Genomic DNA, 18312 nt, shown 5'->3' on the forward strand with positions numbered 1-18312 from the left:
ATAGGGATAGAGAGAAGTTGTGGATAATAAGTTGGGTTTTTGAATGGTCTGTGGAAGGAGTGGGTCTGATGGGCCAATTTGCTTTTTATCATTTGGGACTTTCTTATAAAGAAAGAACTTACATTTCTATAGCCTTTCATGACCTCAGAATATCCCAATAGGCTCTACAGCCAATAAAGCACTTCTGAAGTGAAGTTACCATTGGCAATCCTAACAGTAAATAATGACCGGATAACCTGTATTAGAGATCATTATTGAGGCATAAATATTGGCCAGGACAACAGGGAAAATTTTCCTTTTCCTTCTAGTACCAATACAAGTTTTACATTCAGCTGAAGAGGCAAGCTTAACATCTCATATGGAATATGGTATCTCTGACAGTGCGGCATTCTCAGTACTGCATTAGAGTGTCAATCTAGATTTTGTGCTTAAGTCTCTGGAGACTTGACTCCACACCATTCTGACTCAAAAGTGAATACTTATGTTTGAAACCTGTGGAGGCAACAGATTAATGACTGTTTCTGGAGCAGAGGTTGACTCAAACTGATATGAATGATTAATCTCTCAATCAGGTAATGCATGAAAATTAGATTGTGGTAACTACTCCACAGTGGCTACTGCTTTCTACCTGCCAGTTTGAATAGCATTGTTCCTTATGGAACAAGCTGGAATATTGACCATACACTGTTACATTAGATTTGGTCCAGACTTTAGCAAGTGCAGTTGAACATGTGATTGACTGTTGAATATGGCTCATTAAGTCATTTGTGTTCCCAATTTTGTGGATTTAAAATAAACCAAACCCTTTACACCACCAGCATAATGCGTGAACTCAAGCTACTTACATATGAATGCAAGTTTCTTTATTCTTTACCTGTAAAATTCACCATCTGAATCGCATATCTTTTGTGTACTTTCCAACTCATTGTATGACGAACATTAGAACTATCTTTCACCAGCCAATGAATTGCCACCCATGAGGTGTGTCTGTCTGTGTGTGTGTGTGCGTATGTGTTTTTATATGTGTATATATACATATATATATATATACACACACTCTTAAAATATAAAGTAATACTGCTGTTTTGTAAACACAGGTGAAATGCTTTGGGTGTAATGGTCGAGGATACCAGCTTAGTGACGACACATGCATCCGCTGTAATGGCACTGGGCTTCAGCGGTAAGAAAGCATGATCAGGATAGTATGCGGAATCCTTGAGGCCCAGTAAGATCTGAGACCCAGTTTGGGAAGAATGTGTGTTTGGAGGTAGGGGTCGTGTATGTGTGTTTGGAAATTGAGACTGGGAACCTCCTGGTTTTCCCACCACTTCAATGGCTTGGGAATACTGGAAACAATTGTCGTACCCACTACAAGCACATTCAACTAGTTCAACATAGACTTGTGCAGATGCTAGGGTCTTTTCAATTCAATGACACACCAAATAGTGTGTTCTTTATAATGGGATTGTAGCTCTCTTTTCTTCTACTCAAAGAAGTGTGAAAAACTAGTAAGCACCGAGAACTTTTAATAACAGCATGAGGGATATAATGGCTATGAATGAATTTGAGAATTATTCAGAGTGTGATTGGCTGCATTCACTTGGTTCTAATTATCTGAATCTCATTCTGGAATCTTCCAGACAATTGGGGCTGACATATGGTACACTCATTAATTTGAGTTCTTAGTACTTAAAAGAATATCACTGAGCTAGAACGTAGTTATATTAGTTTCTTTAGTGCTTTGAGAGCTGGAAGAGGAGTCTAATTTGGTTTGTGAGGTGTTAAGTTGGGAGAGCTTGAAGCTGAATCACACCGGGAATCTCAATGTGTTTTAATCAAGAACATTATTCTTTTACTCATAGAATCTGACCACTCAAATGCAGGACAATCTACCCTTGAGTCCTGTGCCAGCCCTTTGAAAGAGCTGTAATTCGTCTCACTCCCCTGCTCTTTCCCCATAGTCCTGTAAACTCTTATTTTTCAATTATTAATCCAATTCCCTTTTGAAAGTTCCTATTGAATCTTCTTCCATCACCCTTTGAGGCACTGCATTCCAAATCATAAAGCTCACTTCCCACTAATTTTTTTTCTTGGCCAATTATCTTAAATCTGTGTCCACTAGTTAGTGACACACCTATCAGTGGAAACAGTTTCTCCTTTTTTACTCTATCAAAACCTTTCATGAAGGGTTTTTGAATGCAAGTGGATGGTCTGTATTGGTGCTGCTATTATGATCAATGAGAACATCCTGGGCTTGATTCCTACGTTCTGTTAGTTAATCTCATCTAGGGAAACAATTAGGGTGTTACGACTGGCCTTGGTGCCTCTGGACCAGAGGGAGGCAAACTGGCTAAGTCTCCAGCTCGGAATCATTATCCAGTGATCCAGCTGTGAAGTTGACAAAATATAGATACAGGACAAGGACAGCATGAAGTTCTACTGTGATGCCTACCACCTTGAGGAAAGCTGCTAGCGCTGACGGTCTAGGTTCACACACAAATAATAGCCACTTACTTGAATGAGATATCAGGAGGCCACTGGTGCCTTTTGCACTTTACCCCAGAAAGGTTAAGTGCCCCCTTAAGGCTGGGAGTCAAATTGGAAAGGAACAATTTCCTGTGTGTTATGAAGCAGGAACATATGGACATCGCTTATTGTTACCAGCGCAACATTCTAAAGTTGAGTCAGCCATGTGATTTATAGAACATTAGAAAGGACTCTTAAATCCAGGGTACAAAGTATCCTGGATTTTAATTTTTTTTAAACCATCTTTATAGCACCAAGGCTACCATGGGTTTGGCATCTTAAGGTGAGACTGTGCAACATGCAGCACCTATAATGAGGTGAACAATAAGCTTAAGGGTAGGATTGGTTGAATAAAAATATAATGACATTTACCTGACTCCAGTTTCTTGTTGGTCCACAGCTGTGGTATGTGTTGTGGACAAGGTTCAAAACCTTGCCAAAAGTGCAAAGGAAGAGGACAACTAATGGTGTTCATCCAGCTGACGGTCAAGTGGTAAGCTTAATGCCTTCAAAGAATACTAGAGTGCTATTAAACAGCAATGATGAATGGTGTGGAAATTTTATATAAGAATGCCACCCTATAGGACTGTTTCCCCTGAGAGCACTTGTTCAGATCCCATTTAATTAAAGGGAGGACATCAAGACTTTGAGAATGTATTGCTTATTCTGCCTATAATGTAAGATAGCAGTCTCATTGCAGTTTCCATGGATACGTATCCATAATATACGTCAATGACCTTTAATTGGCAGATCTCACTCTGATGGGTCACAAGGATGACTGATGAAAGAAATAAGAATGTTACAAATAGTCATTTGGTAGTACAGTAGCAACACGAGTGGTATTCGCCACTAACAGGATGCTGCTGTCAAGCCAAAATGAGTAATGTGGTATATGAATTTCAATGCCAGTGTGTTGCTAGGTGTGTAGGCTGTACGTCCCAAAGACTGGCGGATCATATCAAACAGCATGTCCCAGCCGCTGTTCACAACGGGCAAGGTACAGACCATACCCAAACAGCCCGTGCTTGCAAAACTCAAAACACGGTGTCCAACATTAGATGTGATTCCACCTCAGTGTGCTAAGGATTAAGCTGACAACCAATTTAAGATTGTCAGTCGGGTTCGTAGTGTGGCTCCCCACATTTGTGTGTACTGGAAGCTACATATATGATTACACAGGGCCCTGTTTGCAGACATAAAGCGCATGTACACACATTGCACCTGTTTCAGGTAAACAAAATAAATGACAGCCATTCGCTGACTCATTTCTCAGGGCAATGCCTTGACAATCAGGGCCAAGCTGGCCTGTTTAAATTTCAAACAATGCGTGGCAGTTAACTGTCAGTCACTATCACTGGGGCATTCTCCATGGCAACGCCTCTACCAATCAGAATCCACTTGCCAACAAATCAGCACTCTCTTCACATACAGTATAAAGTTTTTTTCCCATTAATTGGTATTCTTGCAAAGTGTCCTGATGATTGCAAGACGAAAGGCTTTGACATGTCTCTTTTTTCAGCAATATTCAAAAATATTGCAGTCATAGCACTCCTGAAATTGGAGCCAATCTCTATTTATTGCAGAAAGGCTTTGCCACGCTCCGAACTTAGGCTATTTTATTTTTCTGGGAAAAACCTCATGCCGAGCACGGGTACTAGCAATGGGAAATAAGGCAGTTAAGCAGAGATTAAGAAAATGATAAGCTTGCGTGAACTTGTCATTGAAAGGCAGATTATCATGTAGAACAGGAGATTAAGTTTCCCTTTCACTCAAAAAGATTCTGGAATGGAAAGAATATTTAAATAAAGAGATTTTGGTTGAGATGGTCAAATCAAATTTAACAGCGGACAGATCTGCACCATAAGTATGCAGCTCTGCAACATGTAGCAGGCCATTGTGGAAATAATTACAAGTGTACTTGCTTGGTGCAAAGGTCTGCTGGAAGGTTTCGTGTAAAGGCCGGTGAAAGCAGAAGCAAGGAAGTTGTTTAAATAGATTGATGGAGCTGGAACATGGAGGACCAAGTAGAGAGATCTTTGGCTTTCGGCAGCTAGGAGTATTTTTCCTTCAGGGATGGGTTGACGGTAGAGAGATCGGATGTGGATAGGGAACTGTAGATTGTGAATGAAACAAGGAGTATGAGATGGGCTCATTGGTGTTTGATCCATCTGATATGATGAAGCCTTCCGAGGCTGGGTGGGTGGGGGTTCAAGAGCTCTAGGCTGATGATAAAGCTGGACTTTTATGTTGCTAAAGAAATGGTTGGAGGAAGATGGTCTGTTTTACTGATGAGGGGTTGAAAGCTCTGCTGCAGGAGGTCTTGCGACAAGGCGTGGCCCTGCTTGAAGGAGAGGTCCACCCAACGATAGAGGATGGCATTTTCCAAAAGCCCACCCTTGAAAAGTCCATTCCATTTAAATGAACACTAAGTATCTGCTTCTTCAGGTCACATTAAGGGGTTTTAATCCGTGCTGTTAAGGAGCTTTGCATATAATGGGCTGCATTTTACAGGTTAAAAGCAAAATACTGCAGATGCTGGAAATCTGAAACAGAAATAAAAATAGCTGGAAAAACTCAGCAGGTCTGACAGCAGCTGCGGAGAGGAATACAGTCCATATGACTCTTCATTAGAACTGAGGAAATGTAGAAATGAGGTGAAATATAAGCTGGTTGAGGGGGGTGGGACAGGTAGAGCTGGATAGAGGGCCAGTGATAGGTGGAGGCAAAGAAGAGATTGCCAAAGATGTAGTAGACAAAAGACAAAGAGGTATTGACGGTGGTGATATTGGCTAAAGGATGTGCTAATGGTGACATTAAGAGTAGAAAGCAGGATGAGCAAGTGCATTTTACAGGTCCCTGCCAGACGTGTTTTCGGTGGTTGGAGGGGTTACATGAAATAGGGCGAGTGCTCACCCCACCACCTTCCCGCCCACTTCCATCATACTTGGGGGGGGGGGGGCACTGAAATCGGCAACCCGCCCGTCATATTTAAATAGATATTCAAGGGTCAATTGAGCTTGTTAAAAAACCTACTGACCCCGAAAATAAACTTCCCATGCCATAATAGGGTTAGCAAGGGCAGTCTGGCAAGAGTGTTGTTTTAAAAAAGAGCATAAGATCGGGAAGGAAGAATGGGTACTATCCTCAGGAGCTTCCCTTTCCACATCGAGGAGCAGGGGGGTGGGATGCGGGGAGCAGCCCCCCGCCCCAAGATAGTACCCCACTTTCTTCCTACCTGTTTGCTTTGTAAATCCCACCACCCACACCCACCACTGATACTACCCAAACCCTCCCTGCCCAAGACCCGGGACTTACCTTGCTCCCAGATCCATGGGCCTTCTTCTTGGGCCTGCTTCCAGTCCCTGCCGCGCTGTTGGTGCTGCCTGGACGGCCAATCCAATTGGCCAGCAGCTCCCCAGGCCGGGACTTCCTCCTGCTGGTGGCCTATTTAGCCCTCCCGCAGCATGTTATGGCTGCAGGATGGGCTGGTGTGGCGTGAACAGGCTCCACTCCACACCAACTTTGCTTCTGGGATGTTGGAGGGTGAGCCGTCCACCACCATCCCCCACCGACCCGCTGTAATATGCTGACCAAAATGTTTACAGGCTTGAAGTGTTGAGAATACCTCATAATGCTAAATGCTCAGTGCATGTGGGACATTGAATAGGCCTCGGGCCTCACAGCCAACAGCAGTCATACTTTGACCATATAACTTGATCCACGGTTGTTAAGGTAGTGAACTAAATAGGAATAAAGACAAATGGAGTGATCCTGTATAAGAAATATTTTCTGTTCAGTTTTATTCTAACCCAGTATCCACACACAATGGCATTGCCATCCTTTTACCAAGGGGAGAGCCAAAAGCCTGAGGCCTTGGGTTAAGCAACACTGACAGAGGCCCAGAAACAGCTTGACTTCCTGATGTGCCTGCTGTGGATAGTGTGCAATATAAGAGATCAATGTTTGCAGTAGCAGTGGTCCATTACAATACCAGCTCGCTTGGAAGGGATATTTTACTGTTGCTTACAGAATAGACTGAAGTGAGCTCCATTTCAAAGGGGATTGCCAAGTCTAACTTACTGCTACACTACACTACACTGAAAGAAATAAGTTATCTTTTCTATCTCAACCAGGCAAAATAACATTGCTGAAGGAATTGCTGATCGACAAAGTGGACTTCCCCTAGAAATTTATAGCAAAATTACTGGCCAGAACATCTACACTGACCAACAACCCAGGGTAAGAAAGAGAATTTTATCTAAAAGCTCTACATAATTACAGGATCACCACACAATTTTAATCCAATTGCTGGTGGGATTGGACCAGCATTGCTGAGTGAGATTACCTAATTAGGTATAGGGAGACCACAGGGATGGCATGGTACAGGAGATGGGGAAAGGGCACTGCAGGGATAGTAACATCACTTCAGAGACTGTATCCAACTCTGCTAAACCTGATCTTGGAGTACTTGATGCTGGAATTGGGTGATTAACACTGAGCTGCCTGCCCTTGATGACTACAAAGTCCACATAGGAGCTTAGATGATTGGCGTGGGTCTCAGGGGTCAATCCTTATGCCTGAATGATGAGGGTCGAGGCACCCCTGATATTGGGGCCCAGTTGCATTCTAATGGAGACGGCCACACGTGACAGCCAGCCGGCAAAGAATAGAGAACATCGGGCTCCTGCCAGTATCACGCCAGCTCATGGGTAATGGGTGTGGAGGGTGGTGAGACAATGTAAGGTCTGGGCCCATGATCAGGGGGACCGAAATCATTGGTAAGGATCATGTTGAAGACCCTGGAGTCATGGGGATTGGGGCCTAGTTGGAGGGCTTGGAGTTACTGGCGCTCTGGTTGGGAATGATTAAGTCAGTGAAAAATGCTCTGAAGGAATGTCTTCACATAGACTTTGTGGAACATGACTGTCCTGGAAGGCTATGGGTCCAGAATCAGTTGAGACATTTCAAAGTGGGGGCAGATAATTAGTCAGGAAAGGATTTTTAAAAAATCTTTCATGCAATGTGTGCACCGCTGACATGGCCAACATTTGTTGCCCACCTCTAATTGCCCTTGAGAAGGTGGTGGGCTGCCTTCTTGAACTGCTGCAGTCCAAATGGTGTAGGTACACCCACAGTGCTGTTAAGAAGGGAGTTCCAGGATTTTGACCCAGCAACAGTGAAGGAACGACGATATATTTCCAAGTCAGGACAGTGTGTGGTTTGGAAGAGAATTTGCAGGTGGTGGTGTTCCCATGTGTCTGCTGCCCTTTTCCTTATGGATGATAGTGGTCATAGGTTTGGAAGGTGCTGTCAAAGGAGCCTTGGTGAGTTGCTGCAGTGCATCTTGTACGTAGTACACACTGCTGATACTGTGCGTCGGTGGTGGAGGGAGTGAATGTTTAAGGGAAATAACCTTTCAGTGTCTACTGTCAAAACCCCTTCAGAGTCTTGAATGTTACAACAAGATCACTAAAGAATCCTGCTTTGGCACCTTGAAGAAGGCTTCATAGCCTTGAGTATATTAACAGCAAGTTTTTATTAACAACTCATATATATTTACACATATACTGTAGAGGGTACAGGTATGGAGCTGACTCCGTCGTAGGTCTTTACACATCTCTGTCCATCTCTAGACTGACCCTGGCTCTGACTCATGTGCCTTCTTATATCACTATGTGGACCGTACTGTAACTCAGTCCTACATTAACCCTGTACATACCAGACCCCACCACTACAGTCACCACTCATTCTCCTGAACACCAGAGAATATAGGCCCAATTTAGTCAGCCTCTCATCATAGGGCAATCCCCTGATCCCAGGGACCAATCTAGCAAACCTTCACTGTACTGCCTCCAATGCAAGTATATCTTTCCTTAAACATGGAGACCAAAACTACGCACAGTGCTCTAGGTGTGGTCTCACCAAAGCTCTGTATAATTGTAGCAAGACTTCCTTATTCTTATACTCCAATTCCCTTGCAATAAAGGCCAACTCAGCATTTGCCCTCCTAGTTGCGTGCTGTACCTGAAAGCTAATCTTCTGTGTTCCTTGTATAAGTAATTCCTTTTTAACCCTTTACCCAACCAGGTGGGGCACTACATATAAAGGGTAGAGGGCAATTAAGGGGAATCCAGAATTCTGAGGGGGATAAACAGGGAGATTTAATGCATGCCAAAAACTTGCATGGGGAAGCATCCCCTTTCCCCCAGTGCCTGTACCTATGGTGCTACACAGAATATTTAGGAAACATCTGATAGAGAAGTGGAGGAGAAAGAGAGAGAGAAAAATTGTGCACAGAACACTCAATGGGAGTCTAATATCGCTTCATTCCACAATTGGGTACTGTATACTGTTCAAAGGTTGGATAACATTTCAAAGGTAATTCATTGGCTTTGAAACATGTCAGGACACCCTGAGGAAGTGGAAGGGTGCAGGGAATATATAAATACAAATTGCATTTTTTTTTTGTTGAACCTATGTCTGCTGCATTTTTGAAGAAAGATGAGGATTGCCAATAGGGACCTGAAAATATGCAAGGTATTGTGGGTAAACTGGGATCTTCCCAGCTGACATTCAGCCATTTTGTAGTACACTTGTGTACTCTGTGACTGGATATGGGGACTTTTGAAGATTTATAGTGGTTGCAACTCATCAGTGGCTTGAGAAACATCATTATTGTAAACAGACCATGATTGTTTTAGTGGCAACAAGTAAATATTAGTCAATCTATTGTAGGAATTGGAATATTCAAAATTGTATATTCTTGCCTGCATTAATAGTGGCTCAGAGACATTGAGAAAGAATGTGAAGAATGTCTTTCCTGCTTTATTTGGGCAAAGAGGATTTCACCCCTTCCCCCACCCCCCCACCAACCCCTCCGGACTCGGCATGCAGGATGCCTGAAAATGCCAAATGTGTATTTTGCCTTTCAAGTAACAACCTATAGATGAAGATTTGTTGTCCTCCACAGTCCATTGCACTATTGTTTCCAACAGTTTCAGCCGAGTGCAACTAATGGTCTTTCAACCTTGGCTGAACTCTCCAGAAACCTGAGCACATAATCTAGGCTAGTGCATGTAAGTACTATGGGAGCGCTGCACTGTCGGAGGTGCCATCTTTTAGATGAGGCATTAAATTGAGGCTCCCTCTGCCCTCTTGGATGCCATGAAAGATCCAGCGGTACCATCCCATGAACAGATCTCACCTCGTGCCCTGCTAACCAATATTTATCTGCCAATGTCGCTCAAACAGATTATCTGGTCATTTATCTCATTGCTGGTTGTGGGATCTTGATGTGTGTCTGCAAATTAGCTGCTGCATTTCCCTAAGTTACAACAGTGGCAATACTTCATTACTTGGGTGGGGGCAGGTAGGCGGGCCGGGGTGGGGGGTTGGGGTGGCGGGGGCAGGGGTGGGGGAGCGGTGGCAGTGTAGGTACTTTGGGATGTCCTGAAGGAAGTGAAAGGTGCTATGCAAATACAAGTTATTTCCTGCCTTTGTTCTTTCCCTCCTTTCACCAACATCCTCTGCTGAGCAATAAAATATAGTTTAAACATTTGCAAGACTTTTGACAATGTCATTCAATGTTATACTGCTAACATCGGTAATTTTAAGAAGGAGTTGTGTCAGCACTGAGCAAGAAAATCAACTGAATAATACAGGTAGTGAATTGGGCACTCTGGTTTTGAACTATTGGCTTGACGTTCTGGATTAAAGTGGCCTTTGCTTTTCTGTCCTTTTGTTTTATTGTCCTAGGTCTATCCTATAGTTGCATTTCCAGACCATCAGGTCAACCAGGCCTCCCAGAAGGCCATCCGAGAACATGAGGCCCAGTTGGTGAGAACCTCCCACATAATCCAACAAGTGAGTTACAAACTGCATGCAACCTGCAGTAACCCCATGTGAATACCTCCTCTTGCAGATGTGAAGGTGTTTTTGTTTGGGTCCTGACTCCGCATCAAATCAATGATGCAAGACGATTTTTAAAGGGAAGTTGGTCTGGAAATGAGTTTAGCATCCAATTATGGACGCTAGGCACAGGGAGGAGGTGGTAACTAGTCCTGGAAGGCAAAGGGTAGTGATTGCTGGCCTTACTGTTGCCTAGAGGAATGGAGCAGGCGGGGGGCGGGCAGAGGGCCATCAGCCTCACAGGCCACATGAGTACCTCTTTCGAGTACAAACCCGTTTCCATCTGTTTCAGATGAAGTTACATTGCTTCATAGTTTGCCATTGTGAGATTTGAACTCTTGATTTTTTTTTTATATATATATAGGCCTCAACTGTAACTCTTTCGAGTACAAACCTGTTTCCATCTGTTTCAGATGAAGTTACATTGTTTCCCATTGTGAGATTTGAACTCTTGACCTTGGGGTTACAAACCCAGTACCATAACCACTTGGCTATTTAGGCCAAGCTAATGTGTTGAACTCTTGATTATATTGTAACTCTTTCGAGTACAAACACGTTTCCATCTGTTCCTATTCAGAGGAAGTTACATTGTTTCATAGTTTGCCATTGTGAGATTTGAACTCTTGATTTTGGGGTTACAAACCCAGTACCATAACCACTTGGCTATTTAGGCCAAGCACCGCCACATGAGTACCCAGACGCTTGCTCATCAGGTACTTAAGCTGCTCTGCTCAAGCCCTTATTAACTTTGAAAAAAATTTGATTCTGTCCTTTTCCAGCCTGTTAACAAGCTCTTCAATAAGCTTAACAGCAAGTTAATTGGGGGCTGTGGGTTATCAGCTTCCCCCCAACCCTCCCCTGCTCTCCTTTCAAAAATTTTCAGCATTGAAAGGCTGACATGCCAACCAATTGCGTTATTTTCCAAGCACATCCGCAGCTGGCCCTGAGATGAGCTTCTGACCACGTGTCTAAACCGTTGCTAAGCCCGCCTAATTACACCTCCGTAACTTTGCCCTGCATCTGCTGCTGAAACCCTCAAGCATCCTTTGTCACCTCTAGACTTGACTATTCCAATGTGCAGCTGGCTGGCCTCCCATCTTCACATCCTACCCTCCATAAACTTAAATTTATTCAAAGCTCTGCTTCCCACTCACACTAAATCTCTTTCCCCCTGTGCTTGCTGACCTACATTAGTTCCCAGCTAAGCAATGCCTTGATTTTAAAATTCTCATCCTTGTTTTCAAATCCCTCCATGGCCTCTCTCTTCCCTATCTCTATAGTCTCCTCCAGGCCTACAACCCCCTGAAGTATCTATTCATCAAATTCTTCAGCATCCTGACTTTAAGGACTTCACCATTGGCGGCTTCATCTTCAACTGCCTGGGCCCTGAGCCCTGGCATTCCTATCCTGAACCTCTCGCTACCTCTTTCCTCTCCTCATAAAGTGCTCCTTAAAACCTATTTGACTAAGCTTTTGGCGATATGCCCTAGAATCTCCTTATATGTCAAAGTTTGTTTGATAATGCTTCTGTTAAGCACTTTAGGACATCTTACTATGTGAAAGGCACCAATTTAGCCTCCGGTCATGTCTGAAATAACCTGTCTCAGGCTCCAATCAAGAAACTCAGGAAATTTGACTAAAATGCACCTTTCTCTCTTCTTGGCAGCGTCAGACGGTTGAGTTCATTCCCGTCACTCAAGTGCAGTACAAGTGGAAGGAAGAAGAATATATTTACTTTACGTGTGGTTCTGAGAATAGAGTGTATGCCCCAGACTATCCGGCAAAGTGCTGCTGCTGCAGCATTCTGTAACTGTGTCAATCAGAAATTCCTGCTCCTCCCTGAAGTGTGTCCACACAACAGACAAGACGCACAGCCTCACCACTAACTTGCCTAAATCCCAGGTCAAACTCAGCACATTGTTGGTGAGTTAACTCTGTCAAAACCATGTCAGTTATTCCGATCAATAATCAATCATTAGATCAATAAGACAATGGACCAATCTCCAAGTCTCTAGTTGAATGGTTGAATTCCCCATCCGGTGAGCCCTAGAGCAGGATGGCTCCTTGTTCAATCAGTGATTTTTGCTGATCTCAGTCCTAGCAGTAGAATGGGTACCACAGTTGCTTAAGGAAGATGATAGAAGTAGCTAAGGCTCCTGCATCGGTTCAATGGCTTCTGCTGGGATTGTGTGAATAACTGGTGAGGTGGAGTCAAGCTCCGCTATATCAGTCCCACTTAAGTAAGATGACGAAGGACTGGAAGCATCTATGGATCTGTGTCCCTTAGTGAATCACTGGCCGGGATTTTCCGGTCCTGTCCACTGTGGACCAGCAGCAGGTCCATTGATATCGGGCAGGAATTTCCAGTTCTGCGGCTGGCAGGACTGGATAATTCTATCCACTTTGTCTGGATGGGGGTGGGTAAGAGTCTCCCCAGTAACTCTTCACTCTCATTACAGAATAGGGCTAATTTTGTAAGGCTCAAATGCCACTCCACTGTGGAATCTCAGTCGTGCTTAAACACTAATTCCAGCCTATTGAGACTATGCAATAGAAACCTTGTGTTAATTGTATACTAATTGTGTTTAAATATATGCAGGTGGAGGGCATTAATCAGGGTTTCACTTGAACATATGAAAAAGAGAAACTGTGGGCTGTTTGAGTTTGGAGGTGTATACTTGTAACATTTAACTCTGTAAATAAATGTAAGTCTGTAAAGATTGGCTCCAGTATCCTCCTGCACCAGCTGCCTTTCCAGATTAAATCACCTTGCTTTGCAAGATAACCTCTTCTAAGTCACTGGAGGTAGTATAACTGATCCTCAGGAGGTTCTATACCCAGGTAAAAGCAAAATACTGCGGATGCTGGAAACCTGCAATAAAAACAGAAAATGCTGGAAGACGGAGCAGGATCAGGATTGTGATGCCACATTATATGGCCATCAACTGGTCCTATGTGCAGGGCAGCAGGATGAGATTCAGCCTCTGCATCGCTGATGGTGCCTCATGAGTGTATGACATGGAGACTCCCTGCGTTTGTGCTCACATCCTGAGGGAAAGGAAATAGCCCACAGAATATCACAAATAAGTCTAAGGTCATTCTGTGGCAAAGAGAGAAAACGGGCTGTTAATTCCATGACTTGGAGGGGAAGAATCTGCTGTCAACCTCACCAGAAAAGGGGCATTTAAATTTTATAAAAGGAAGATGATAACAGTGCAGAATATATTTCATTGAACTTTTCTGATCATTGATACTGTAATTTGCACATTCTACATATAATATACAGTCATCAAGTTGAGAAGAATAAAATTCACAAGAACTACGAGAAAGACGGAGCCACCGCAGAGCAAGACAGAAACAGTCAGTCTGAGAGAAAGAGATGGAGACACACAGACCAAGAGAAAGACAGATACACACAGACCAAGAGAAAGATAGATACGCACACACCGAGAGAGAGAGACATGGTCAGAGAGAAAGGGAGAAAGAGACACAGACCAAGAAGGAGAGAAAGAAACACAGACTGAGAAAGAGAGAGACACACACACTGAGAGAAAGAGATAGAGGCACAGAGAGAGACAGTGACGCACAGACCAAGGGAAAGATATAGACCAAGAGAAAGGGAGAGAGACACAGATCGAGAGAAAAAGAGAGAGACACAGTCCAAGAGAGAGAGACACAGACTAAGAGAGAGGGAGAGACACAGTCCAAGGAGAGAGAAACACACAAAATGAGAAAGAGAGAGACACACACACACACAATAAGAGAAAGAGAGACACAGCGAGACAAAGAGAGAGAGAGACACATACCAAGGGAAAGACAGATAGACACAGGTCAAGAGACAGAGAGAAGGGGCTGAATTTTGCCGTTGGTGAACAGGAGGTGGGGCCCGCTCGTCAACATGCAAAATGACGCGGCATGACTTCAACGTCACCGCACCCCATTTAAATTTTCAGGAAGGCGGGGGCTCAGCAAAATCAGCTGCGTGCCCGCCAACCTGTCAATGGCCAATTGAGGCCATTGACAGGATCATTGAAACAATTAAAGGACCTGCTGTCCAACCTTAAGGTTGGTGGGTCGGCCAGGAGCCCCAGCAGGAACTGGAACAAACATGAAACCTCATCCATGGGTAGGGATTTAAAAAGTTGAATTAAGTTTTAATGAAATTTATTAATATTTCCCATCTCGTGTGACACTGTCAAAAGAGGGGGACATGTTAAGGATTTTTTTCTGTCTATTTTTAATGGTTATACAACTGTCAGCGATCTTCCTGAGGCAGCACTTAGCCTCCGGGAGATATGTGCTCTTTCATGCGCATGTGCAAAAGAGCGCACTCTCGCATTTGGGGAATCCCCGCCTGCCTGCACAGGGAGCGCATAGCGCTTCCCACCAGACGTCACGCTGGGTGGGCCTTAATTGGACCGCCCACTTAAAATGGCGGTGGGGCCCCTTTCTCCAGCAGGGATTGGCTCCCCGCCCGCCGGAGATTGGGTCAGGCCCGCCCGCCCGACAGGCAGAAAATTCTGCCCACACAGTCCGAGAGAAAGATAGTAACACACACAGTCCAGGAGAAAGAGAGAGACACAGACCAAGTGAAAAACAGAGAGAAACATACAGGCTAAGGGACACCCAGATCAATTCTTCAATCCCCATCCTGACCTGTCTTCGGCCGCCTACACTATTCCAATGAAGCTCAGTGTAAGCTTGAGAGACAGAACCTCATCTTTCAATTACGCACTTTACAGCCTTCTGGACTCAACATCGGGTTCAACAATTTCAGATTATAACCTCTGCCCCTATTTTGTTTTGGTTTTGGGATAGCAGCTGTTGGTAATGGTTCTGCTTTTCCATATACACCCTCTCTCAGCAGTTCTTCTGTTCCTTTACTCCTTTTTGCCTTGCACCAACATTATCACAGACCTTCCCTTCTGTTCTATCCCAACCTCCCCCCGCCCCTCCCTGCCACTTAAACCCGTTTTAAATCTCTAATTTTTTCCAGTTTTAATGGAAGATCATTGAACTGAAACATTGATTCTTTCTCTCTCCACAGACCTGCTAAGTACTCTCAGCATTTTCTGTTTTTATCACAGTATAGTTAGAAATTTGGTCTTTCCAAATCACTGTTGTTCCCAGGAGAGAGAGTTTTGAGCTGTGCTGCACTGCAGGGGCTTTGGGAGTGAATGAGTTTAGAAGCAATGGCTAAAGGCAACTTTTCCCAAAAGCTTTTGAAGCCTAATAACAACACTGCAAAACTATAAATCTCACGAGCTTTTGAAGAAAGAATATCATGCTATATAACCTCGAACACATTGCTGTCATTGCAAGGTTGAGGAAAGGCAGCATGAATGGGATAAATTGGTTTTACGTTCTCATACCGAAACTGTACACTGTGGTGAGTTTTTTCTAAACAAACTTCAAATAAAGTGCTCAGGATGTATCCCTTTTTAATGCCTGGCACTTTAATTGTAATGAATCCTGATTGTATAATTGTTGAATTTTATGTATTGGGATATTTGTTGAAAGGGATCAATTTCAATTTATGAAAATATTTTCAGATGTTACTGCTGTGTTCCAGAATTTTTTTTTCTTATATTCAGTTTCAATAAAATGTTATATGTCTTAAATGTCACACAATGCTTATCTGGAGAAGCTATTCTTCCATACATCTGAATAGCATCTTGATAGGATTCTTCATTATAGAGATTATCTGCCAGACAGTCATACCTGGAGCTGCTCACTTCTGAGGGAACAGCAAGAGGTCATGGTTTATATTGGTACCAATGATATATTAAGAGGGATGCAGTCCTGAAGGCAGATTTCAGGGAGCTAGGGAAGGAATTTAAAAGTCCAACCACAAAGCTGGTAACCTCCAGATTAATCCCAATGCCATGCAATAGTGAGTACAGAAATAGGAGGATAGTGTTGCTGAATGCATGGCTGGAGACGTGCAGGAGCAAGGGCTTTGGATTCCTAAGGCATTGGGTCCAGTTTTAGGGGAAATGGGACCTGTACAAGCCGGATGGCTTGCACCTTAAAGGGGTCAGGACTAATGACTGGCAGGGAGGTTTGCTGGTCTATCAGGGAGGGATTAAAGCTAACTTGGTGGGGGTGTGCTGGGGTGGGAGCCTGAGCATGGATCCAGAAAGAAGAGAAGCAAAACTGGAAACAGAAGGCCAAAAAATGAGTAAGCAAGCATGGAAGGTCATGAAATCAAAGGGAAGAAGAGAGATAACAAAGGAGTTGTTCAGTTATTAGTGACAAATCCATCAATGCCAGGAGTCAGTGAATAAGGCATTTGAGTTGAGGGCATAGGCAGATACTTAGAAGTATGCTTACATAACTACTGCTGAAAGGTGGCTTAAAGAAGGCATGGAATTTCAGCTCAACATCCCTGGTTTTCAGATGGGATGGAGAAGGGGATTTAAAAATGTAGGGGGAGTCGCTACATGAGTTAAAGAAACAATCAGACTTGTGAGGAGGGATGGTCTGCTAGAAGAATCATTTAAAGAAGCCATATGAATTAAACTGAGGAATGAAAAGGGGGGAATCATGTTGCTGGGTGGGTACCATTAGACCCTCAAATTGTCAGAAGGAAATAGAAAAGCAAATGTGTAGGCAAAATACTGGAAAGTGCAGAAACCTAAGGTCCTTCTAAGTGGTAGAGTTTGCAGGTTTGGAAGATGCTGTCAAAGGAGCCTTGCTGAGTTGCTGCAGTGCATCCTGTTTATGGTTCACACTGCTGCTACTCTACACCTATTGTGGAGGGTGCCAATGTCGAAGGTGGTGGATGTGCCAATCAAGCGGGTTGTTTTGCTTTGGGTAGTGTCAAGCTTCTTGAATGTTGTGGGAGCTGCACTCATCCAGGCAAGTGGAGAGTATTCCATCACACTCCTAACTTGTGCTTGGTAGATGGTGGACAGGCTTTGGGGAGTCAGGAGCTGAGTCCCTCTGACCTATTACTGTAGCTACAGTATTTATATGGCTAGTCAGTTAATTTCTGGCCAATGTTAGTGCCCAGGACATTGATGGCGAGGGATTCAGGGATGATAACGTTGTTGAATGTTAAGGGGGTGGTTAGATTCTCTCTTTTTGGAGATGGAAATTGTCTGACACTTGTATGATGTGAATGTTACTCGCTGCTTATCAGCCTAAGCCTGAATGTTGTCCAAACCTTGCTGCAAGCGGATACGGACTGCTTCATATCTGAGGTGTTGTGAATGGTACTAAACATTGTGCAATCACAAGTGAACATCCTCATGTCTAACCTTATGTTGGAGGGAAGGTCTTTTGTGATGAGGCAGCTAAGATGGTTGGGCCGAGGACATTACCCTGAGAAACTCCTGCAGGGCTGTGGACTGGTGGGCAGAAAAGTGTGAGGTGATGCATTTGGGAAGGACAAACAAGGCAACGAAAACACAATAAATAGTAAGTTACTCAGAAGCGTAGAAGAAATGAATGTTCTTGAAGTGGATGTCCACAGATTCCCTAAAGTAGCAGGACTGATAGGTTACATGGTCAGGAAGGCACATTGGATACTTTCCTTGCTTGAGGCATAGGATATAAGAGCAGGGAGGTTATGTTAGGACTGAATAAAACACTGTTAGACCACAGCTAAAGTACTGCGTACAGTTCTGATCACCATATTACAGGAAGGATATGATCACACTCGAGAGAGTACAGAAGAGATTCACAAAGATGCTGCCAGGAATGATGAATTTTAGCAATGGAGGAAGATTCAATAGACTGAGGTTGTTTTCTTTGGAACAGAGTGAGCTAAGGGGAACTTTCATTGTGGGGTATAAAATTCTGAAGGGCCAAAAAGAGTGAATGGGAAAGATCTAGTTCCTTTAGCAGAGAGGTCAGTAATCAGCAAGCATAGAT

At 43.7% G+C, this 18312-nt stretch overlaps 1 protein-coding gene across 2 annotated transcripts in view; it reads left to right on the forward strand.

Moving 5' to 3' along the window:
• Window positions 1-18312, forward strand: part of LOC121279703 (protein SSUH2 homolog) — a 67698-nt gene that overhangs the window by 29194 nt on the left and 20192 nt on the right. Inside the window, exons 9-13 of one of the 2 annotated variants that reach the window (XR_005943478.1) lie at window positions 1098-1180; window positions 2927-3019; window positions 6660-6765; window positions 10282-10389; window positions 12101-12357. Coding sequence is in view for 1 of the 2 variants with exons in the window: in XM_041190945.1 (XP_041046879.1) it covers window positions 1098-1180; window positions 2927-3019; window positions 6660-6765; window positions 10282-10389; window positions 12101-12244 (534 nt within the window). In the remaining variant the exon portion in view is untranslated. Of the gene's footprint in view, window positions 1-1097; window positions 1181-2926; window positions 3020-6659; window positions 6766-10281; window positions 10390-12100; window positions 13153-18312 lie in introns of those variants that run through there. The other variant, XM_041190945.1, reaches the window with a different exon arrangement.

The sequence above is a fragment of the Carcharodon carcharias genome, chromosome 7 (genome assembly GCF_017639515.1).
Source record: "Carcharodon carcharias isolate sCarCar2 chromosome 7, sCarCar2.pri, whole genome shotgun sequence".
Taxonomy (NCBI): Eukaryota; Metazoa; Chordata; class Chondrichthyes; order Lamniformes; family Lamnidae; genus Carcharodon; species Carcharodon carcharias.